The 25,488-nt window shown below is 37.0% G+C and overlaps 1 protein-coding gene across 5 annotated transcripts in view; it reads left to right on the top strand.

Moving 5' to 3' along the window:
* Positions 1-25,488, top strand: part of HECW2 (HECT, C2 and WW domain containing E3 ubiquitin protein ligase 2) — a 149,950-nt gene that overhangs the window by 90,020 nt on the left and 34,442 nt on the right. For all 5 annotated transcript variants that reach the window (XM_085227670.1, XM_085227671.1, XM_085227673.1 and 2 more), the window contains 11 exons: positions 1,384-1,459; positions 3,206-3,375; positions 5,880-6,022; positions 7,352-7,452; positions 8,187-9,536; positions 11,135-11,230; positions 14,861-15,011; positions 15,386-15,489; positions 17,712-17,836; positions 19,195-19,380; positions 23,853-23,987. In XM_085227670.1, the coding sequence (XP_085083796.1) occupies positions 1,384-1,459; positions 3,206-3,375; positions 5,880-6,022; positions 7,352-7,452; positions 8,187-9,536; positions 11,135-11,230; positions 14,861-15,011; positions 15,386-15,489; positions 17,712-17,836; positions 19,195-19,380; positions 23,853-23,987 (2,637 nt within the window). The remainder of the gene's footprint in view (positions 1-1,383; positions 1,460-3,205; positions 3,376-5,879; positions 6,023-7,351; positions 7,453-8,186; positions 9,537-11,134; positions 11,231-14,860; positions 15,012-15,385; positions 15,490-17,711; positions 17,837-19,194; positions 19,381-23,852; positions 23,988-25,488) is intronic.

The raw sequence follows: 25,488 nt of genomic DNA, 5'->3' as shown, positions 1-25,488 counted from the left end.
TGGATCAATGATATTGCATGCTCAGTGATGAAGGGACAGAATTCTGGTGAGAAATGCTTGTCCCTGAAAATGATGATGAATCACGACTCTAGTGATGTGAAAGGGAAATGCACCAGGCTGGAGCCATGCAACTTCCTGCCATGGTCTGTTCCCCCATGAGACTGCTGAAGCCCATGAAAACATCAAACCTCAATGTCAGTGCGGTTCCTTTATCACTTTATTTGACTTGACTGCTCTTATATGCTAAGTATTAGAATTTTACAGTGGAAGAAATTCCTCAGTATCACTTGCATCACACCACTTACTCTGATTTGCTTTTGTTTGCTGATAATTGTGAGAAGATAATGATAATGCTAAAAGCAATATTGAAAGGACGTTTTTAGTGCTTTCTTCATGGATTGCATGTCTTGGTCCAGCAACTACTGCTCCAGAAATACTTTATTGGTCCTGTAGCTTCTAGTTTTGCTTTTGGACAATTCCTCAATTGCTAAAAACTGCTTTATGTACTCCAATTATGCACAGGTATACAACTCTGTATTCAGCTTACCTTGCTTGATAGATCAGGTGACTTCCTATTTTATCACATATATACATTCCTAATGTAGTTCGTATGAAGCTTTTTCAGCAGACTGTGTAATCTCTTCTGTCTGGGAATGGGTGCACTGCCTATGTAAGAGCCATTTGACTTTAAGTATAGCTCTGTTAATGTTTTTATGTTAGATTATTCAGTTGGATGCACATCTCTGCCTTGAGAAAATTCTTCTGTCAATTGAAAGTACTGTTCAGTGGGTATAGCTATTTAGACATTAAAACATGTTTTGAAGTAGTACTTTACCTAGTCAGGGATTTCTGTAGAAAACCAAACCTGAAAATTTGTGCAGTATGAGAGTAGCATTTAGATTACATTCATAGTTGTATATTTGATGCAATTCTCTGTTTAGAAAAACTTTCCATTCCTAGGTCTGAAGGCTTTCTTTAGACTTTTTTTATCTTTTTGCCATTTTTATTGCGAAGTAAATTGCCTTCCTGTGAAAAGCGACAAAAATTTTGCCTGCTGTCACTGACTAGCTCATGCTTTCATATGTACTACCAGTCCATACTGTTGATTTTATTTCACAGAAGTGAAACCAATAAGAAAATAGGGTTTCCCTTTCTGTGATTGATTGTTTGGAAGATATCAAGGATGAGTTTATTAACAACACTTAGCATAATAAATACGTGCTTTCCTAGAAATGGATACTGCAGCTTTGTCTGTCCGTGGTAATAGGCAGTACTTGGTACAATTCTTCTTCTGTGTACTTCTTACTAATTACGTAATGATCTTTGAACATGTATAAAACAAATGAAAATGTATGTGGTTTCTCATTTCTTTCTCCCCTTCAGATGGGAGTAGAAGGCACAGAGGAAGGTGCTTCTGGAGCCCAGCATTCTCGGAAGTTAGTCAGCTTTACACTATCAGGTATAAAAACAAAACAACAAGAACAAAAACCCCACAGAAATCTATGTTTTACAAGGTATTAAAAAAAAAAAAAGAAAAAAAAAGAGAAAAAGAAAGAAAGTAATTGCTGTTTTAAAAAATGTCAAAAATAGAGTGCTTTTCTTCTTTAGCTTCTGTAGGAGCACACTCTAGTGGCTTGAAAGATATCAAATCTTTACAACTTCTGTTTGAAAACAAGTCAGAATCATGAATTTCCAGGAGTAAAAGAAACTGAGTTGATGGATCTTGACATGAGAAATTTGCGCAATTTCTAGTTGGTGCAGCAAAGAAAAAAGGTTAAATATATAGCCTCTAAGTACAATGCAAGCTGGTTCTGTCACTTTTACGAAAGGAGTAACAAGAAAAAGGAAGGAAGGAAAAGGAAAGGAGAAGGAAAAAATCTTTTCTTACAACAGAGCTAAGCTGTCATACAGAAAAATAGCTGAAGGATACTGTCTACCAGCTATGCTTGTTTTGATTCGCACTTCATTCCACAGGAAATTTTGTGTGACTGCAGCATATTCGACTTGAGTAAAGATATGAAAAAAATTGCTTCTAAATAAATAGCTGGCAGTGGAAACATTTAGGGGCTGTAGGAGTAGAGCTGAAGAAAATGTTCTTTGCTATGGTCTTGCAGCAGTTACCAGGATAGAACTAATATGTTCTATCAAAATAATTGATCTGAAAACCTGTGTTTAACAGAATGTTATGACTCAACTTGAGGAGTCCCCTGAATTCAATTCAAAAGTGTATTGACTTGTAGGTCTGTAAGGTGCTCTTTGGAATGTTTTTGCTTGCTCATCCAGAATGTGGTGAGTCTGCATTTTGTTGTTCTTATCTTAATGTCTTTTTTTTTTTTTTAAACAAAATTTTATCTTTAATGGATTTTTATTTTGCAAATCAGAGAACATTCTGTTTTTTGCAAGTTGTGATGAAAGATAATTGTCTAACGTCTTTCAAGTAAGTATTTTTGAAGCTAAGATGAACATTCTGGTCCTGGCTGCTTGTGTGACTGTGGTAAGAAACAAGCACAGTGGCTCTAAATATAATATTATGTTAAACTTTATATCATGGCAAGTCAATCTGAACCATGATTCAGTGTTGTTATTTCCTAGGTTTCATGCTATACTCCTTAAATGTACAGGTCTGGATTTTTCAGCTTTTTTTGTATGATTGGTTTGTGAAATACTTGTGAAAAGAAAACAATTAAAATGCCTTGTTTTGGGAATTTCTCTGTATTCTTTAGACTTAATTTGCAGGGGCTGTGATATTTGTTCTCTAGGAACAAAGAAGCATTTTCAGAAAACCTTGCCTCCTTCTATGTGGGATGGGTTATTCCCAAGTTGAGAGGAAGTGTGCATCATAATCCAGAACAACCTTGATAATGAATGGTTTGTTTTAGGGTAGAAATACCTTACATACTGAGAAAAACATTTGTACCTCAGTTAAAAGTTCACGCTGTAATTTTGTTTTAGGAATGACTGGAAGGCAAAATGTAAGTGAGGATGTCCTTGCTTTTCCTCTGTATATCCTCTTGGGAAAGCACTTGACTTCCTGCTTCAATCATTTTCTGTACACTGGATCCAGTTACTCTATGAGTAATTTCAAACTGCATTATTTAGTGGTTTATGTGAATTGATTTCCTAGGTAATATTTTAAAAATGAACTATTTTGTGAATTAGCTTACATTCACTCCATTCCTTTGTCTTTCTTTGTTTTGCTTTAAAGATATTAGAGCAGTTGGACTTAAAAAGGGCATGTTCTTCAACCCTGATCCTTATTTAAAGATGTCCATCCAGCCGGGCAAGAAAAGTACATTTCCTACATTTGCTCATCATGGTCAGGAAAGAAGATCGACTATCATCAGTAACACAACTAACCCTGTTTGGCACAGAGAGGTAACGTATGCCTTTTGTGAGATCTCTGCAAGTTGATGCAGTGTACCAGGCTTGTATTTTCTCTTTATGCATCAGTCTTTACTCTCTGAAGGCTGGGAACTTATTTTGTAGCTAGCTATTTAAACTGACACAGAAATTGTAGTAATTTTAGGAACCCTGTTGTTGGATAGAAACAGCTATCATCTGTGTGATTATGCCCTGTGTTTAAGCGGTACGACTGTGAGGTTCTTCATTTGCTTCTCTGCTAAAAAGAGTTGGAATCACTCAGCAGCCCAATAGATTAGTTGAAATTGAAAAAATAAATTAATTAAAATGAATCATATGTTGTGAAATGACTCTTAAAGAAAAGGTACAATAAGTGGGCATTTGTGCCTAGTGATGGCAGTGACTGCTTATTTGGAAATGATATCCTCATTGTGCGTAGCAGGTGGCAAGCATTCAATTTTGTCAGGCAGAGCAGATGCTTTTTGGTGTATACTCTGTATATGCTGCTGTGGAAGGGAAAGCCTGGGGAGGCATCACAGTGCTGCTTAAAAAGGACTGGGGGCAGAAGGTGGTTGGGCAGACCCAAGGTTTTCTGATTTATTGATTTTGGGTGAGCTGAGCAGATCTCAGAGAAGGAACTTTAACTACCTGTAACTTTCTCAGCATAGAAGAGCAAGGCCACATCTTTGAAATCCTTATGTGGGAAAGTGGCAATAGTTTGTAAATGTTTCAGGACTGGCTAGCAACCTTCTTGGTCTGTGCATGTTTTCTAATGAGCAGATGCCTATGGTATTATTTGAACATTACTATATTCTTTAGGAAGATTGGAAAATTGAGCTGGACTATGAGGATGCTTCCAGAAATTATAATTTATTATTATTATTAAATTAAAGAAACAGTTAAAAAAGATGGAGCGGGGCCAACATTAGCACTACTCCGGAGTATTCCGTTGTGGGAAAGACTCTGGATTTGTGGAAAACTTAAGATTTTAAAAACTAGACTTGTTGTCTCTAAATAGATTCCTCACCTTTCTATCAGTTTGTTTCTTTACTCAGTAAATAGGAAGAAAAACTATTCTTGCTCTTTTTTTTCCCCTTCAGTTCTCCTTGTTTTTTGAAGCTTATTAGAAAAGTGATAACGTTCACTGGTGTACATATTATATCAGCTTGCTTTAACTGCTGTATCTTCCCTGTAGCAATCTCTGATGATACCAGCTAATGATCTCATTACATATGCTGTCCTAGTGGTGCAGAATTGATCCAATTTTATATCTACTCCTTTCTGCAAAATTGCAGTTTTGTACCAAACCGAGACACAAATTTTAATTCATATTTATCACAGCTCTACCCAGCATGATAATGCTTTTTTTTATTCCTGACCTAATTTAATTACTGTTTTTCAACATTTATAGCCACTGTCTACAACTGAGCTGAAGAGTTATTCCTTCTTTTGTTTCTTATTCAATACATTATAATGTAGCTAACTAGATGCTTATTACTTTGTATTCAGCTTTTGATTTTCTCAGAGGTTTTAAAGGTGGCAGACAGTGGAAGTGTAACAGATGACTTTGGCTTTTCAGTAGATTTTACCCATGCCTTTTTTGTTTGAATTTTTAAAAAATCTAGAGGTTCCTCAGCCTGCTTTTTTGTTAGAATTTGTCATAACATTACGTTATGCATGCATCCCTGCTGACATGGCTGCTCACATATGTGCCCAGTACCACTTTTGAATCTTCACCATTTGCAGGCAGGATTGGCAGAACAGCACAGATGTCAAGTATGAATTATTCATAAACATAAGGAAATTTGAAGCTAGGCTGAAGAGAGTGACTGTGACAGTGTTCCCTCAAAGGGAATGGTGGAAGGGAAATCTTACCAGACGTAACAATTTTTTTAATAAATTAATGCCATCTTGTATAAAGGCCCCAAGTTCAGGAAAAACTGTTGGAGCTTATTGGGAAAATTTTTGAACTTTGGGGTGAAAATCTACAGAAAATTATCCTTCTTCATTTTCAGTGCTCATGAAAATATGGCCTACAGATTGCCTTATGATATCCTGTAACATACTAAAAATGACCACAAAACAGGATGTTGGAAGGAAAGTTTGCTAAATGTGACTGGAATGAAACTCTCCTTTTTTCTGCACGGACCCTGCTAGTCTTCTATACTCTAATAGTGAAGATTTCTTATCTTTGTTATTTCTGCTATCCATCTTGAGGCAGCCACTAGGACACATTGCTTTCTCCGTTCTGAACAGGACCATCAAAGTGCTTTTCTCCAATACAGCTTCTTACTGAGAATATATTTTCTAGGAATGGTAAAAAGTTTTTTGCTTTCTAGCTAGTTACATATGCAAAAATGCAGTGCTTAATAGTGGTGTTGACATTATTTTATAGTATGGAAACCACTGTAGTCCTCAGTTAATGCTGTCAGAGTTCACTGCAAGCTAGTAGTAATTGCATTCATGCTTTCTGAATAAAGGTATATTGATATCATGTCAAATATGTTCTTTCCTTCCAGAAATATTCTTTTGTTGCACTTCTAACAGATGTCCTGGAAATTGAAGTTAAAGACAAATTTGCCAAAAGTCGTCCAATCATCAAACGCTTTCTTGGGAAGTTAACCATACCAGTTCAGAGACTGTTGGAGAGGCATGCAATTGGGTAACTTAATACATTCTTAATGCTTGATGGAGACTCAACATATAGGCTGCGGCACAGAGCAGCCTTTCTGGCTTACTGGCACAGTCACAATTTGTATTGCAACTGTAGTAAGATATTTAGTTGGAATTTTAATATCCTTAACGCCTAATTGGAAGATGGTGGTGTTTCTCACCCCATTCTGAATGCATGTGTATGTGTTTGCACTTATGCTTCTCTGTAATTTTTTTCCAACTCTGGTGTCTTTACACAAAAAATCATTACCATCACAAAAATGTTAACCTATGGCTCACCAACCTAGAAGCAGAGCATTATCATAATGCTATATAATTGTGTGCAAATTTTTTAGAACAAGCAAGTTTTATTTTCTCGCTTTTGTAACTCAATTATTTTTAGTTGTCAGTATAACATTGGGAGATTTAATATCTAATCAACTAGTTGGTCAGAACTGCAAAGCTGTGAATCTTTATTTTTCAGTGCTGGTAGTAATAACAAAATTGCCTCATGCTATGAATAGAGCACTGATGAGACTCAAAATTTGTCTGTTTTTAAAAAATTGTTCATTTTTTGGATAGCTATCTATTGTTTAAAGAAGAAACTCGAACATTTTTAAGGTGTTTTATACTTCGAGATGATTACTGGAGTAGGTATCAGTACAGTCAAATGGATGATCAAAGTAGACCATTGGAAAACGATACATACTTAAAAGAGCTTGGGACTTGGTGTTTAGGCACTGTGATATTTTGCAGAGATGAAGCAAACGGCTGGAGGTTTGCAAGAGATGCAGCAATGTAAGCAAGTGTGTAATTTCACATTTAAGAGAATGTAGTAAGTGTAGGGTTTGTTGTTTTGTCAGAGTCTTTTCTCAGTTGTATGTTCTGTTTAGCAGATTAGAAAAAATAATTTATCAAAAGACGAAGAGAGAGACAGAATTGTTCCAATGTATTTTGCATAGGACCTAACTCAAAGCTGATGAGTTGCCATTAATCTTAAATGGCCACTGGATGAGGCCTATGAGAAATGATGGTAAAAGAAAATGTCTGTATTTTTCCTTGAGAATTTGAGGGAATGGCAGCATCATCAAGCTTTTGCACAAAAAGCAGGATATAAACGACTGGCCTCCTTTTTCACAGATATTCTCATCAAAGTAACAAATTGCAAAACTGGAAAAAAGCAAATTCAATTTGAAAACAGTTTTCAGCTTTAAGTTTCCAAAGTGGTGGTTAAAATGTTCAAAAATGTTGGAAAAATAAAACCAGTTAAAATTTGAAAAAAACAAGCAAGAAACTAAAAAAGGCAACCCCAAAGTCAACAATACCTTTATTTTTGCAGAGACCAGATTCTCAGCTATAATCTTGGTAGAAGGCTGCCAGCAGATCATGTAAGTGGATATCTCCAGTTCAAAGTGGAAATCACATCTTCTGTTCATGAAGGTGAGAATTTGGCAGTGACCTGAGTCTCCAAATAGTTTTATGAAGAGTAGTTACATATATTTGTATTTCTAAGATTATCTATCAAAATTAAGTGTCTCATTTGGTTATGTGGCCTCTATTATTGCTTTTTGCTTGTGGGATTCGTATTTTAGATATGTTGGATATGACTTGGGAGATTATATTTCCAAAACACCAACATTCATTCATTTATCCTGGGTAGATTCTCATTCTTTACAGTACAAAAGTCTGATTTACTCAAAATAACTGTTGTGTATAGAATTTAACATCTGTGCACAGTCTGTGATTTTTAATGCGGTCTTAGATGTTGGTTTGTGTAGTGCTAAGGACAAGTAGTTTTTATATAAATCCCACTGCTGAGTGTAAGAGAGATGCTGTAGAAAACTGGTTCCTTTTTTTTGTGAGGCTGGTTTTACAGACAGTTTTGCAAGATGCTTTGCAATCCTGTGCCTTTTGAAAGCAAAATGGGAGTAATATTTTATGCCTGTGAAATTTTGCTAAAGACTAGGATAGATTTGTACAGAGAAAGTTCTGTGATTGCTGTTACGATAGTGTAGGTATCTGCATTATTTTAACTGTATTTTCTTCATTTAGTTGTCTGATTAAAATAAGCCTACATCTTGAAAGATTTGTATTTTTCCGTGATGCTGCAAAAGTAGAATGAACTGATGGTGGCTGCATTACATATTTCACATTCAATCTTTGTGACCCTGCAGATGCTTCACCAGAAACAGTTGGCACTTTGCTAGGTGTGAACTCTGTAAATGGAGACTTGGGCAGCCCTTCTGATGATGAGGACATGCCAGCAGGACATCACGATACTTCCACAGTGTGTTCCAATGGTCCAGTCCTTGAGGACTCTTCCGGAGAAACAATCCAGAGGCATCCTTTAAGGACTAGTACAACACTAGAAACAGATCAGGATGAATTAACCTCTGGTGCTTCAAGATCATCACCTACAAGAGGTCGCCAGGACTCACTGAATGACTACCTGGATGCAATAGAACACAATAATCATCCCAGACCTGGGACGTCTGCCTATGGCGAGCGTCCTCGTGGAGCCTCCCCAAAACTGAGGAGTAGCTTCCCTACTGACACAAGACTTAATGCAATGCTTCACATTGACTCAGATGAGGAGGAGCATGAGCTACATCAGGACCTGGGTTTCCCATCTTCCTTGGAAGATGATGGTGGCTTAGTAATGCTTAATGGTGCTACAAGAAATGTTGAAAGAAATGGTTCAACTTACTCATCAGATCAGGTAACACAAGGGCCTGCAGAAAATGAAAATGTTTCAGCCTCTGAAGCTCCTTTGTCCTCAACTGATGACCAGCCAGAGAGTCTCCCAGAGCTTCCACCATCACAGTTAATTGAAGGTGAAAGCCTGCAAGGTTCTCAGTGTGAAACACCGGCAGAGCAGGCTGGCAGTGACTCATATGCTGTGCAGGAGGCAGAGCAGCCTTCCAGTAGTACAGATGCAGGAGCTGCTGATGCTGCTGCTGGGAGCAGAAGGGGTGTTAGTGAAACTATTAGTGTTAGTGAATCTATTGATCAAGGGTCTGAACCTTCCCAGCTGTCATCAGAAACTGAGCAGAGTGATCCTGCTCGCACAGAAAGTGTCAGTGAGGCTAGCACCCGGCAGGAAGGGGAGAGTGATGTGGAAGGGGCAGACAGCTCTTGTAATGAAAGTGCAACTGTGCGGCGTTCCTCAGTTGAAATGCGCTGTTCTTTTGAAAGTGCCAGGTTTCCTGAGACTCCAGCATTTTCTTCTCAGGAAGAAGAAGAGGGAGCTTGTGCCACTGATGTGGCCAGGACTGAGCCAGTTGCTGAAACACAGGACTCTCCAAGTACTTCTGGTTCTTTGCCTGCAGTACAGTTACCTCAGGGGGAAGTACAGGAGGCTGAGGGAGGTGAATTACAAGACCAAGAGGATGCAGAAGAAGTCTGGCAAAGAAGAAGAAGCCTGCAGGCAGCAGCTGCCAATAGCCAGTCTCAGGATGAAGAAATGGAAGGAGCCCAAGCACCTTGTGAGGGTGCCACAGCAGAGGTTGAAGGAGCTACTGGAGGTAACATCTGTAGAAGCACTTTATGAAGTGACCATTCTGCAGTCAAAAAATATTATTTAAAAACAAACATCTGAAAATAAAGATAATGATTTCTTGATTTCATTATCCTTAATGATTTGTCTTTCTTTGAGACACTGCTTTGTTTAAGAGACAAACATCAAAACTGAAATATTTCAAAACAAGACATTTGTTTTGAAATTGGATATATTTCAATTCTTGAGAGAGTATTGAGAAGGAGAATGAAGAGGAAGAAAGTATTGCACAATATTGTCTTGCTTGCTAATCAAAATGGTAATTGGGAGGTCATAGATGGATCCCCAAACTATATAACGCAATCTAGAATTCATACTTAGATCTTTTCTCCAGCATGTTTATAGGGGGAAGAAAAAAAATATATAAGCACTAAAATGTAAGGATAATTAAAAAATAAAATCTGAAAAAAGAGTTATTTTAGTCACACCTCAGCTACTGTCTTACCTTTTGCACTTTATTGTCAGTTTAGGCACATCCTAGCACAGCAGGAATCATGGGCAGAGAGGAATGCTTTACTCAAGACTGTAAAGCTATTCCCAATTGTAAGATTAGTTTAACAGTTGAGGATTTTGCATCTCACTAAAATCACTGAAAGTTGACTTGTGTCCATAATAGATTTTTTTCAAGCTAATTTGACAGTTTATTACCCATTCCCTTTCTTCAGGGATTGAAGTGGGTATGATCAAGTGCATGCAACTAAGTTGGATTTCTGGATGCCTCTTTTTAATAACATTTCAGACGTTTTGGTTAATTTCCCTGTGTTTGAAGTACATCCTGTTCTGGACGCGTTTGTATTAAATCATATTTATCCTAAAAGTTTGTTGAAAATTAATAATCCTGAAGAGCAAATTATTTTTTCACTTTTGACTGCCAAATACTGCACTAGAAATCTCAGGGAACACTAGGTTGTGATTCTGTTAGAAGGGGAGGGGGAAAATGAGGTAAGCACAGATAAATTCTCTTCCTTAAACCCTGCAAGTACTTTTACTTCTGTATTGGTTATGGTTATACCTGTTTGTGGGAGAAAAATCATAGGTCTATTCGTTTCTTCTCCCCATATGCTACTCTTTGATTTGGAAAGAATAATTTTGGTATTAAAATAACAAATACAATACAACACATTCTTTTGCATCATTTTCTAGACATTTAAGACTCTACTAGCAGTCAGATCCTAGTTATCAGTCAGATCCTAGCTAATCAATGTTGCTGCATCAAGGAAAATCAATGAGCAGTGTCACCTCACATCAGGTTTCTGTGATGGCCATGTCCTTTGCTGGAATATGGCTTGGGTGCACATGGCTGTCTGTGCGTCTTTCTCTTGGTCACAGGAGGATTTGGTGTGTCCCAAGAAGTGATGTTTTCTAGACAAGAGCTGTGGAGTATGCTAGGGAAATCGCCCTGAACTGTAGACTTGACTTACTTTGCCAGAAAAGCCAATGACTCTTAGGTATATCCTAAAATGTCATAGTCCTACAGAAGTTTTAGCATGTCTTGTTCACTTCAGAGACAATTGTAGCTTTTACCCACATTGACTGAAACATAATTGGTGGGCGTTTTGATTCTAGGTGCTCAAGCCAATGGCCATCAGCCCTTGAGGTCACTGCCTTCAGTACGTCAGGATGTTAGCCGGTACCAGCGAGTGGATGAGGCACTACCACCAAGTAGGTTCCTCATACTTTAATGGAGGGTTAAGCTACCAGAATACCATTAATGAGATCTCATTAAGTTTCATTTTTAAATGTGAGAACTGCAAATGAACATCTGAGTAGCTCTAAATGAGGAAGGATGATGATTAAGTGTAGTGCTGTTCCCCTGGAAGGCATTGTGCTCAGTCTGCAAAATATCAGGATGTGTGATGATAATTATACCTGATGTATACAGACTTGCTAAGCAAAATTTGCAGAACATTAGGAAGTTGTGATGCTGCCTTTTAAAAGTGCAGAGAAAGTGAGGAGGGAAGTGAGGTGACAGGCTTTGTGAGGGGGCAAGATATCAAGCACACTGAAATTTACGAGAATGTCATGTGTAGTGATGATTTACAAAGAAATGAATAATATCTTTCTGTCTTTAAAGATTACATGAATTGTTTCGTGCATTTTCTGACGCACTGTCAAGGCTTTTGAATAAACTTGGATCTTATAGAATTGTTGGATGAGCTAAATTGATTGAGGAATTATTGTTTCTATAATATATATGGAAAATACATTTTTCCCAATTTTGAACTGGTGCATTTGATTAAACTTGTAGTGATGATGATCTGTTTAGTATTGGATACTTAAAAATATGGAAAGGATTAAAAACAACTGTACATAACTAATGGGGAAATGACTTTACAAAAGAAAGAAAAAATCAAACTTTGGCCCAGTGAAGTCAGTGACATAGCTCTATGATTTTAAAGAAGCCAGGAATTCAGATATTTAATGTAAAATGAATAGAACCGAATCCATTGTGTGGAAAGGGTCTGAGTTTGCCTGATGATTGGAGAGGGTTGTAGAGAGTCATGTAGCAGAACACAGATAGAAACATGCGTTGGAATGTCAGGGTGATGAGAATATTTTGCTCCCTGCTGATTCTGTTATAAGCAGTGCATATAACAAATTAGTCCTCTTCACAGGTCCTGAAGTTAATTAACTGCCACCTCAATAATACAGAGTTATTTTTCACAAAATAGTGACTGGGAGACATATACTTCATTTTAATTTTTTTTATTTTCATACTGAAAAGGAGAGAGAACATTATGGAAGATCAGATGTAATAAGTTAGGAATGCTTAGAGATAACCTCTGTAGTACCGTGGTTGTGTGTTTCAGAAGCAAACTGTACTCTATAGAATCTACTTGGGAAAAATATTGTAATAATAATGGAGAAGGTCTGGCTGTGTGGAATTGTAACATTTCTGACATTTGCTGGGATTTTACACAGCCGTGTACAGGCATATAAATGCTTACACACCCGCATACACACCTTTAAAATCAAAGCCCAATGCCACAGTTATGGTAATCATTCATCTGTTAATGTGAATGAAATCTTAAATACTAATTGTTTTCAAGATTTGGTTTTTCTCCCTGAATTTCTGCCCAGAACCGATCTCTAGATCAGGACATACCTAGTATGTCTGTCTAGAACATGTAACCACTGTGCTATAACATTCCTAGGAAAAGCTCAGCAAATAACATGAAACACTCCTGATTAAGTACAATTTTGCAGTTCAGCAAGCGAAGTTCTTTGTAACACTATTGGTAGCAACAGTTAGACTATGGGAAGATATCCTTGTCGTCACAATAGTGATGGAGGTGCTTTATTTACTTCAGGACCCATTGCACAATTGTTCAGACTTTTGTAGTTAAAGATGAATGAAGGCAAAACTTCTTTTATTTCTCAAATACGCTACGGAAGTGATGACTGTGTTGGAACTGGACATATATAATCACCACAGGAGAATGGTCCACTGCTATACAGTATGTAAGGGTCTGAAATCTGAGATGAATAATGAAATGTGTGTATTTTTATTTCATCAGCGAATAGATACTGATCTTTTGAAATGAAATCTTTGCTCTGAAGCATCTGTTTCTGTCTTTTTTATTTTTTTTTTCTCTATGGGGAGAAAAAAACAAAGGTTCTTGAGAGCATGCTGAAGTATTTGGTTTTTTGAGTTAGAAATTAAATTTTTTATCTTCTTTTGGGGTAAGTTTGAAATGTATTACATTTTGAATAGCAAGTGCAGTGGTGAATCCATAACCTTTGCATTGATGCAGTTTTGTTTATTTTGAACTTTTAATTCACAACATAGTGCAAAATTTTGGGTTTTTAATGTAGACTTGGAAAAAGTTTAAGACATTTTCTCCTGGAATTGAAATTTATTCCTTAGAACAGTTCTCTTTATTCCTATCCCATTATGTTGCTTTTCTTGCTCTTCTTGCTCCAAATTTACTTTCCTTTCCTACATAGTTCATTTACAGCAATAATACTCTAATCACTAATAGGCCATTCTGATCACGCATCATAGAGAAATAAGAACAACTGCATTGTGGTGGGCTGAAATACACAGCAGTCATGCAGATATGACACGTTCCATTTATCTCAAAACCTGTCTTTTTTTTTTTTTTAACTTCTTTACGATTCAACTCAGACCCGACATTGTCATGCAGTAAGCCACTTAGCTACCTCCAGTTGCTGACATAAATCAGAACACACATACAGCCTGAGGTTTTAAGGCTGTCACTGTTCAGTGGCTGACAGTAGAATTTCATTTTTTCTCTCACTATAAAAATTTTTCTATGTCTTCTTTCCTTGCAAAGCAGTGGTCATTTAGAATTAGTTGTCTGCCTGTGGTTTTTTAAATTTTCCTGCAGTTACTGAAGTTTCCACGTGGACTTGAAATATAGAAAGTCTCTTCTGTAAACCTTTTGAGCTTTTTAAGATTTCTCTTTAGCTGACAAGCTAAATAGGTTGCACGTTTTTAGTAAAATCATATGTATCCTATGGACAGAGGGGAAGAACTCCATTCAGGGGATCTCATACTGCCATCTTCTTTCTTTCAACATGACTGAATGTTAGATATTGTTAATAAAACAATGGTTCCCATTTTACAGTAGTTACTGATATCATATTCTGGTCTTCTGCAACACCAGTTGCAGGAGACCATCATGGTCTGTGCTAGATTTCTAATGTTGTTTGTAGTTTGTGTAGCAAAGCCAGCATTATAGTTACTGCTTAGACAAGGTGAATTTGCTATGATAATTGCAGGATCTGCAATTCTGGAACATGCATTTAGTATATGAAAGTGTTTGATAACTATAATTGTTCATCTTCTCTGGCAACACTGCTTATTTATATCATAGGTACATACAACACCTAGGAAGAGCGCTGGCATCTGTTTCATTACTGCTACTTTTAGCTGGGGAAAATCACTGACAGATGTGTCAACCTTTGCAAGATGTTTGACATTTGGACATTGGCTTATTGTACTCAAATAAGCCTCAGGGATCTCATCTTTAAATGCTCTAGTCTAAGAGAATTAGATTAAATATATTTAATTTTTTTTTCTAGGACAATCACTGTTTATTGAGGGCTCGTTTTATTCATTTCTCTATGCTGTTACATATGGGTTCCATAGAACTCATGGAGAGTTTGATTTAGGGGATAAAATCAGGGAAAAGCTGTGTCTTTAAACCCTTCAGTGAGAAAGGTTTGTGCTGAAGTCATCCTGTAAAAGATATAACAAAAAAGTAAAACAAATGCTGAAATAAACCCCAAATTCCCTATAGTTCACAGTATTTTATTACTACTTAGACTGGGAGGCTCGAATTGACAGCCATGGACGGATATTTTATGTTGACCACGTGAACAGGACAACGACATGGCAGCGACCCACAGCCCCTCCAGCCCCACAGATTCTCCAGAGATCAAATTCCATACAGCAAATGGAACAGCTGAATCGCCGGTAGGAATTACCATTATTGTTTGTGAATTATGTGTTTGCAAAACTTCATTTATCACCGTAAGACCAAATAGAAAGACTAGGTCCCAGTTGCTACTGCAGCTGGCCATGTATGCTTATTTTTGTGTGGTTGTTCCTTTTAGATTGCGCATGGGCTTCTGAACCTATCATATTTCACCTGTGTTTAACAGCTAACAAAAATCTGCAAATGATTTTCAGAAATTCAAGATGCTTATAATACTAAAAGAGGTCAGTATATGTTAACCTACATGGCAGAAAAGCAGGGCAAGCCTTACTTTATTACTAGAGTCCCTCAGAGCCCGAGTTGGATCATAGTTACCATATACTACATATAAAGTCCAGTTTTCTAACCCTAGGTATCAGAGCATCCGCCGAACAATGACTAATGACAGACCTGAAGAGCATACAAGTGCAGTGGATGGAGCTGGAGAGGAAACTGACTTTCACCATTCTAATGCAGGTAAAAACAAAAAAAAATCACTAAAGGTAGCATTCATCTTGCAGATGATTTAGTTAATGACATAGAGCAGGACATACTTTCTGCTCCTGGAAGTCTGGGTCACAATTTGTTTTCATTGTCTAGTTTTTTAAGATTATGGTGCCAGCTGTTTGATGTGCTAAGGAGATGAATGTGAGTTAGAGCCTTTTTCTGTCAGTGTCTGACTGGGTAAAAACATAGATAGGGCATTAGCAGAGAAAGAGAATAAAACAGAATGTCTGAGTTACAAATTTTATGGGCTGCTACATTTTTGTTATACTACAGGACAAGAAAGGACTAGAATTCTTTCTTCTCCTAGTCCTTAGTTATTGATTGTCTACCTGGTGTTAACTTTCCAAATGAATGCATAACGAAAGATCTTTATAAAATACTGTTTTAGCATCATTCCTTATTTTTCCTCTAGCTATGCAGTTCTCTCCTTGGTCATATTCCTACTACGAATTTACTAATAAATGTATAGTTACTTTATTAGTCATCTGGTCCCTTCTGTAGTTGGGTGTCATTCTGTTCTTTGTCTGCAGATTCTCATTATATTCTCCCATAATCCTCCTTTCTCAGTTCATCTAATGCCCAAGCAATGCTAACCATTCCTGCATTTCAGGTCACTGCAGGACCTGTGATTTGGCCAAATGCCCCTTTTATATTCGTTTTCTTTATTTCTACCCTAGTCTTTTCCTTTTCTTTGTTCATGTGCCTGTATGGGCCATTGCAGAAGCAGCTAGATGGTTTGTTGTGCCTCTAACAAATGAATTGAAAGCAAATTCAGCCTAATCAGCAAATTCAACTGAATAAGCCTTTCGTAAAACAAATTAGCAAGCCTCTCAGCTGCAAAAAAAAAAATCCACCCAGTTGACACATCCTGGTTTCCAGATTACTCATCTAAGACAGTGGACCTATGAGTAGGATCTTCCAGGATGTGAGAGGTGATTGTTACACACACATATTTTGTACAAAGGAGCTGGATGACGCTCCCGGCCCAGGTATTGAGGCAGAGCTTCAGGAATCCTTATGGTACACTCCTGTCATTCTGTAGACATAGGAGCATTTGGGAATGTGCTGTTTTAGAACTGGTTTTTCAAATTCTTTTTTTTTCTCACTTACTTTCCCTTTACTTACTACCTTTCCATTTTCTGTTTTCCTCTTATATGCAGAATGAATAGATCCGGTATTCCCTTTTTTTCCCATAGCATTTAGTCATCCAGGTTTTGAATGTCACTCATTCTTTTCCTCCTCTCTTTTTTTTTTTTTTAAATTACAGTTTATTCTTATTTTTTTCCCTTAGAGCTTCATTCACTGCCTTTCTTCTCCTTTCTTTCTCTGTGGGTTATTCTTTTATATCTGTGGTAGCTGTGTTTTATGTGATTAATGTTCATTTGATGGGGAATTGTGTAAATTCCGTGTTATGTAAAAGAAACAGTGATGTGTAGAAGCTGGAGTAAAATTTTGGAGTAAAATTGCTGGAAACCCAATCTGAATTTACGTTTTCAGTTACTTTAAAATGTGCATCCAAACATGCTACTGATTTTCAAAGGGAGTTAGGAAAATAACATTGTAGAAAATATTACACATTATTTTCAGTTCCTGATATGTTGAGAAATCAGCATGCTTCAGCAGTTGCTAGGGGGAGAACCAAATGTTTACCCAAAGTTGAATGTGAAAGGTACTTCTGTGGCAACCTGTTTTTAACTTATATAAGCTGCTTAAATATTTTAAGTACTGTGTCAGGATCAGAGTGGTGTTACTGGCAGTGATTTTTTTAATTTATTTTGCTTTTTAAGGAAGAAAGAATGAAACATTTTTTAAATGTACGATGACTTCTGTATGCATTGGTCAGCATTTATGAAATAACAGTTATCTGCATACAGCTACAATATGGCATTGTAGGCTTGACACAGGGACCTTCTTTGCAATTTATATATAGGCATGTGGGTGGTAACCAAAATAATTGGAAATATTTTAAAACATTATTTTATTATTAAATGATTTTTCACCAAAAGCAACAAATTAGATCTAGATACAAATTCTGATATTAGAAGAATTTCAGGTGCGCTTATGTGAGTAATGAAACCAATACAATTGTATACCCAGTGTTTTTTGTGTAACTAATCAATGTAGTTGTTTGCAGTAGTGTTTTGGTAATATTTATTACTGGAGTTGTGAATTGTCATTCACTTTGCTGTTAGATTTTCGAAGAGAGAATGTGCTGCCTCACTCTACCTCCAGATCCAGACTTACTTTGTTGCTCCAGTCTCCCCCTGTGAAATTTCTTATCAGCCCAGAATTCTTTACAGTGCTGCATTCTAACCCTGTGAGTACAGTCTGTTCAGGTGAAAGACTTTGATAAATACATCTTTATATATAGAGATGTTTTGCATGCAGAAGTATTACTCAGTGTTTGATGGTAAAATATTGGTAGTACATAGGGAAGCTGGATTAACTGAAACACTCATCATCATTCCCTGCAGTTGATGAGCTGCCAGAGAAGTCCTATTTGGCATTAGAACTTCTATGTTTTTGTTTTTTACTTAGCTGTGCATCTTTTTTGGGATACCAAACTGACTTGTTCATTCATTGAAGCAATAGCTTTATTACTATGTTCTTCAAAGACTGACGGACTTTTTTTCTATTTTATGGTCATTTTGCTGCTCATGGGAAGGTTTGTATTGCCCAAATTATCTGATTTGTATGAAAATATTTCAGAGATCACAGTGAACAAGAAGGCATCTTAGTGTATGTTTTCCTTTTCTCTTTTTCCTATTTTCCTTCTCATAAGGAATTATATTGTGAACAGATATAATGGGATAAATAATTTATTGTCTGCAAGCCCATTAATAAATTATCCAGTTGTTTTTTTTTTTAATAACTGATAGATTTTAATTCAGTTCCTATTTGCATGTCTGTGCATATCTGAAAAATTCTACTTGGAGTATGCATCTTTATCTTCAATATTTGAAATAGGGTAGAGGCAGATAAAACCGCTAGCCAGAGAACAAAGGTAGGAGCACGGAGTGGTCTAGGTAGCAGCACACTGCAATAGAAGGACGAATGTTTTAGCTTCTGTCTATTGCCAGCTCTGAGACAAAGATCTGATTTGTGGTGGGCTGTTTTTTTTTTTTTTTTTCTGGAGTAAAAGTGTAAACTTTTTATTTTTCCCTTCTATTTAAAGTTTTCTCTGCTCCTCAGTGCTCTCTTTTTACTGTTTCATTTTAATTTTAATAGATAAATTACACGTGGGCTTGCAATTATAGGGTTCTTTCTTTTCCTCTTTTTTGAGAAGTCTATGGATTTATATGTAATTGTGGCAAATTCTACTGTCCTGCAGAAAACCTTACCAGCTTTATGACTGTTCTGTGGCTATGTTTGACTTACTATTGCAGAAATCTTAGAATACCTATGAGATCTTAATCTTTTAAGCAATTCTAATGTTAACGAAATTCTTCACAGTTCATGAGACAAGTGTTGTAGATGGAGTCCAAGTTACTGTATTTTACACTTTGCTGAAGTTCATGTGCATCAAATAAAAACAAAAACAAAACATTGAACACTTATTCCAAAACCACATTAGGATGACCAGTTTCTGATACTGCTACATATTGGAAATGATCATTTTTTAGAGTGGAAGTGTTGTCTTTTGTAGTAAAATTATTATTGTTACATGTTTTTCAGAGTGCCTACCGCATGTTTACAAATAACACGTGTTTGAAGCACATGATCACCAAAGTCCGGCGGGACACCCACCATTTTGAGCGCTACCAGCATAATCGTGATTTGGTGGGCTTCCTAAACATGTTTGCTAACAAACAGCTGGAGCTGCCAAGAGGTTGGGAAATGAAACATGACCATCAGGGCAAGGTAACTTATAAGTGACACACCTATATCTCTGTTCAGAGTGTGATTTTTGAATGTTGTAGTGTTAGGATTTTTCTTACTGTTCTTTAGAAGGAACATAAATGCCCGTGATTCCCCAATGTATGTAAAGATGCATATTTTTCCTTGTTCAAAAGAAGATTGGAATTTCTTATTTATGCTGGGAAAACATTATGCGAGAGGAAAAGGAGACTGAAAAGTAAATATTAATCAGTATAAGAAATATTAATAGAAAATCAATAGTCTTTCCACTCTGAAATAGGTCACTTGGATTCCTTTGGATGTTTTAAAACTTGTTCTGAAAATAATTATTTAGTGTGGAAATATAGGCAGGTCAGTAAAGTGCTTTAGAGTTTTGCCTTTGTACTCAGAGGAAAGTTTAAATGTAAGCTTACTTAATTTTTTTATCTATTGAATTTTATTGAGTTATTGTTGGGTTATTTGTATCAACTTTCTTCTTTAACTGTCAACCTTAGCATCTCAACAGAAATTTATTAGCGTGCATTATTTGGTCTTTTTTCTTTAATATGTAACAGTTTTCCTAGGTGAATCCTCTATCCAAATGCTAAGTAGTTCCAGCATTCATCAGATTCTGAAATACTATTAGTGCACTTGCAATAGCCACAGGGATACTTACTCTGCTGACTCTGTATTGGTTAACCACACAGAAACTGTGCGGGAAGTTTCATTAATTAATGATGATCTTGAATAGTTGTAAGTTCTGCAAAACAAATGTCACCTCTGGAATTCTAATAAAATATTTTAAAATTAGAGAATAATTGACAAATTTTTGTAGTAATATAATTTTAATGTAAATTTAGACTAGGAAGTTTTAAAATAGACTATGATTAACATGTGAGGAAGTGATAAGGCTTATCAATTTGTGTGAGAACTCCTAGTTAGGATTACAGGCAAACTAAGCTTATCAGTTCTTATGTTATCAGTCCTGGTATGCTGTCCATATAAATAATTATCTTGATGTTGAAAAGATTGAAGACAGATTCTGAACGGAAGGCTAGAAAAAGAACTTGAGGATTGTTTTCATCTTGCATTTATTAACTTTGGGAAGCACTGTGTTTTTCCTTTAGAAACCCTGTTAGGGATGTGTGATTATGTTAACCTCATTATTTGCCTCCCTCTCTCTTTTCTGTTCTATGTCATCCTTGTTTGCTTGGTCCTTCAGAGGCTGGTTCTTTCCTGAATACATAATTACGTCTCCTTTCCTGCTATTCTTTCCCGCTGAGACGATGTTTTCCTTTATTTCTCTAAGTAAATTGTAGTAAGAGGCTTGGTGTTGCTCACAAGGCACAGTGATTATTCTGACCCTAATACAGAAGGGAGCAGTAGAGTTCATGTTCCCTGATGTCAGTGTAGTTCCACAGGCTTGTAACCTTTGCAAGCGTTCATGCTCAAGAGGGGCCTGCTCACCTCCAAACTCCCTTCAGATCTGCCCGACTAAGCTCAGTTGCCCACTCTTCCTGGACTCCTCCATGAATCCCCTTCAGACAATAAAGCCCTCCAGGAGATCCAATGCATAATATATGGGATTTCTGAGTGGCATTATAGATGGTAGAATCATAGAAACCTCAGAGTTGGAAATGACCTTTAAAGGTCAACTAGTCCAATTCCTCTGCAGTGAAAGGGACATCCACACCTCAATCAGGTGCACAGAGCCTGATCTAGTCTTGAAAGTCTCTGGGGCCTTCCAGCCCCAAGTCTGTAGCATTGCCTTGGGTTGTTGTGGCCAAAGTGCAGGACCTGGCACTTGATCTTGTTGAACTTCATCCCATTGGCCTCATCCCAAATAAATAATAATAAATTATAAGAGGTGTTTTTTTTTTTCTTTCTACTGCGAAATTCTAATTGATTATTAATGACTTGAATAGGAAGAAAGGGTATTTTAGCAAGCTTCATATACTTTAACGTAAAAGAGAAAAGGCAATTATCCATGTTTAATGAATAAATTACAGTTTTTACAATACTCACCTTATGTCATTCTCTTCAAGCATCATAAGATTCATTAATTATAATTAGACAGGTGTTACGAGAGGAATTTTTTCCGAAGGAGACTGAGAGATTCACTGTGTTTTGACCTGTGTGCCTATATCCACATTAAGGCTGTAATGATTACCTTCACTGAAGCTATGAAGTAGTATTTTTGGCTCACTAGGCTGCTACTAGCTGAGCTAGTACTACCTGCAAGCATTCATAGTTAATAAGATGTGCTTGTCTTAAACTTGGTGTGTATGGATAGTTCTTTATTTAAATGTAATGTGAAAGAGCTCTACGTACAGTGTTAGACTGCTGTGTTAAATCAAATAACTGTCTAGAACAACTGTAGATAGTACTTCTTCCACTATTGAATTGCTACTTTTTTTTCCTAAGGGATTTTACAGTATAGTGTCGACTTAATGAAATCAACCTTTGGTTTGCTGAATGTCCCTCACAGCTTAGAAATATGCATAGACAAGACTAGAAAAAATATATGAGTATAAAACACACAGAACAACCAATTGTTAGAAAGTGAAGTAAACCTATAAATGAGAAGCAAATAGTTCAGAAAGCCTGGATATATTGCAGCAGCCTCTTTCAATCATTTGCTAGGCCTCAAACCAAAATTTTGTAATGGTTTTCTTTCTGCTTTTCCTCTGGTTTCATGTTCTGAAATAGATATATTTGTGCTGAAGATGATGGCATCATTTGTCAAGGTTAAAAAAAAAATTCCTGCATCAGGCTCAAATGCTGCAGTTAAAATTGTAATTTTTTTATACGCTATGTTCTATGTAAATTGTGGAACACTGTTTCACTTCAATATTTGTAACTATCTCATCTGAACAGAAGGGGAATTCTTCTCCGGTGTTCAGGCAATGTGGTTCAACACTTGCATACCCAGATCTTAGGTTCAGGCAATGACTGTTAAGGCTGTAGGAGTCTTGCTGCCCTCTTCTGAAATGTTTTTAAGGTCTTGCAGGTTTGGTGTCCCTCCTGTCTCTCCCAGCCAGACATCAGCCACAATTCGCAGCTCCATGCACTTCCTCTTTGTTGGGATTTGGAAATACTAATATTTTCTCCCACCACTGATCACAGCAATATTTAGTTGCCGTGTAACACGGCACACTGGCTTGCCTACTTATTTTCATGGCAGTCACAAGAATTCCGTTTTCTCTATCCTGTCTGTACAAAGCAGCCTGAATAATGATTTGATGAATACTGTAGGTTGCTATAAGATCCAGTTCTGCACTTCTCTCGTCCCTGGTGGGCTGACTGAGGTTAGAAGAAGAAGAAGCAAGGAAACAGACAAAAGAGAATAATTTTGGCCTAGACCAGTTCCCTAGCAAGGTTCACTGTGTGGCCATGCAAACACTTGTGCCAGCACAAGGCAGGAGGGGGGTGCACAAGGGATGAAACAAGTTGTTAGGGTGGGGGAAGATGGGAATGTTTCTTTTGCTGACACCACAGGACTGAATTGTTGATGAAACTGTGGTCGAAGTACCTCACTGGTATCACAAATAGAAATGACTCCAGTAGACTCAACCACCTCTCTGCTGGTCCAGACTCTTTAATTCTTCAAACCAGATGTCACTTTCTTCTCAAAATCAGGATTTTTTTTTGCCATTTCCATATTTCCAGCATTGTGACTGAAAAAAAAAAAAAGCTGAAGTAAGTTGAAATAGAACAGTGTGGGTTTCCAAGTGCAACACTAATACTGGAAAAAGTTTAAATCTCAAGGCTTACAAACAATTTTTGGTTTGAATTGGACTGTAGTGCAGGAGGTTTTCATTTTCCAGGATATGTGCTCCTGTGACCTTGCTTTAAGCAAACAACAGACCAGCCAGCATGTGGTAGTTCTTTACCAGCTGCCTGTTTTAAAAGTTTCTGTTGCCACCTTCTTTTTGTCCCCAGCTGACATTTTTTCAGGTTAATGAACTTAGAATAATTGCAACATGAGGATGGCAAAAATGTCTTTTGACTTGTAATCACGATGCAGTCATACGCTTGACTTTTGCACACCAGTTTGTGTTCATAATTATATGGTAAGTAGTTCACAGAGGGGAATGGTTTTGTCGCTTAATGACATTTTTTAGTTGCTTATAAGGAAATGAAAGGAAGAAAACATGAGGAGACTTTTATTAAATATAAGAGCCTTTTCTTCTTGACATTCATAATAAAACTTCTGATATTGGTCAGCTGAAGATTTCAAAGGACTTTAAAGACACGAATGGAATAAGGTATTAAAGAATTCATCCCTCCAGTGAGTTGAAAAACTGTTATCCTCCTCTACTGAAGGGTAATGTGAGCCACAGCAACATGAGAAAGAATTTCAAAAGGCTGACATCAGAGGCTGAATCCTAGAGCCTGAATACACATTAACCTTAGATATTTAACTCTTTGGTTGTTGAGTATACTTGTCATACAAAAAAATTGATTATAAATTCTTGCTTTTTTCTTTTTTTTAGGCTTTCTTTGTTGATCACAATTCCCGCACGACTACGTTCATTGACCCTCGGCTTCCCTTGCAGAGCAGCAGGCCTACCAGTGCTTTAGTCCATCGGCAGCACTTAACTAGGCAGCGCAGCCACAGTGCTGGTGAGGTAAGTTTGCTCTGCCTCTTCTCTCTGGTTGAGAGCCACCAGGTTTTTAGGGTCATCTTCTTTCACAACTCCATTCTGTTGTGAGGAACATTGTTGCTCTGTAACTGGATGGTACTCAGCCATAAATGTTCCCCAACAGGGAACGTCGCTGTTCCTTTTAAAATACACTGTTTCAGAAAAAAAAAACCAAACCATCAACATTAAATTTACTTTTTATTTGCAGTAACCCTGTTTAACCACAGGAGAGCATCTGATTACAGGTTATCAGTATCTGTATCCTGATTTTTACTGTCAAAATACTTACTGCTGTCAAGCCTGGTGTCTGCCAACTATGTAGGTTATAACTTTGCAAAGAAGAAGAAAAAAATGTGTGTGTATACATCTAGATGTGCAACAATCTGAATAAGCGTAAAAAGCCTTCTTCCTGCACATGGGTTTGCCAGACCATTGTATGTACTTATGTATGTATTTTAACTTTACTTTCTAAACAGTAAAACATTTGAGAATCTGTCATGTTGATGTGCCACTGTGGACCTTTTTCACCACCAGTCTTCGTATTGTTGCCGTAAATTCTTTTTAGCTAGGAGCAAGTCTATTTACAACGGCTTAATCTTTAGTTGTAGTTGTTATTAAAACTCTGTGTTGCTGGCTGTGATTCCTCTTTTCAGAGGAGGGCTATCCCATGACAGGAATTAAAAGATATGTGTTATGACTTGTGAGATGCTCTGATTTATCCTATTTTTAGCTCAGTGTCGTGGCACATCAAGTTCTGACAGAGATCTGTTTCGGTGCATGAATCTGCTCTGCTTACTTCTCTATCGGAGCTTCCACTGAGCTGCAGGGAGTGTTTTACCATTGGTTGTGTATGTTATCATTTCCTGTATGAATGTGGCTTAGTTGTCAAGGATACTTCCCATGGCCATCCTCAGTGTAAGGTATATTTTATGAATGATTTTAAATAGTATTATCTGTCAGTGTGGTTATGTGGTGTAGGCACTGGCATCTTGTAGCAGGCAAGACAGCTGAAATTGTCTTCATATAGCTGTTCAGATGTTCCACTAGACAAATCAAGTTTTTCTGTTCCTACTGATTTATAAGAGAACATAACAAGTTTTTTTTTTTATTTCACCAAAGTGATATGCAGATTATGTTTCTTCTGGACTTCAGTATCTGCATTCAAAATAGAGAGAGACAGATGAGCTGTTCTGCTGAAGTTGTCAGTACTGCAGCATAAGTGTAGTTCATCTTACAGGAAGTCTGCACATATACTGCATATGAACAGTGCTAATTTTCTGCTGGAATATTGAACTCCATCTAGATTAGATAAATGAAATTGCTTAATCTGTTTCTTAATGCCAGTTTAGAAATATTTATTTCGTACGATTACAGTTGTGGCTCTATTTTAAATATAAGTACAGCACCACATAGAAATCTCAAACAGCAATTCAAAACAGTATTCCCATTCGGAGACTGATAATGTAATGATGTTTATTACTGTGCA

Source organism: Meleagris gallopavo, chromosome 7, assembly GCF_905368555.1.
Source record: "Meleagris gallopavo chromosome 7, MGAL_WU_HG_1.1, whole genome shotgun sequence".
In the NCBI taxonomy this organism is placed as follows: Eukaryota; Metazoa; Chordata; class Aves; order Galliformes; family Phasianidae; genus Meleagris; species Meleagris gallopavo.
Note: the sequence above shows the minus strand (reverse complement) of the source record. Positions and strands in the feature narration are given on the sequence as shown.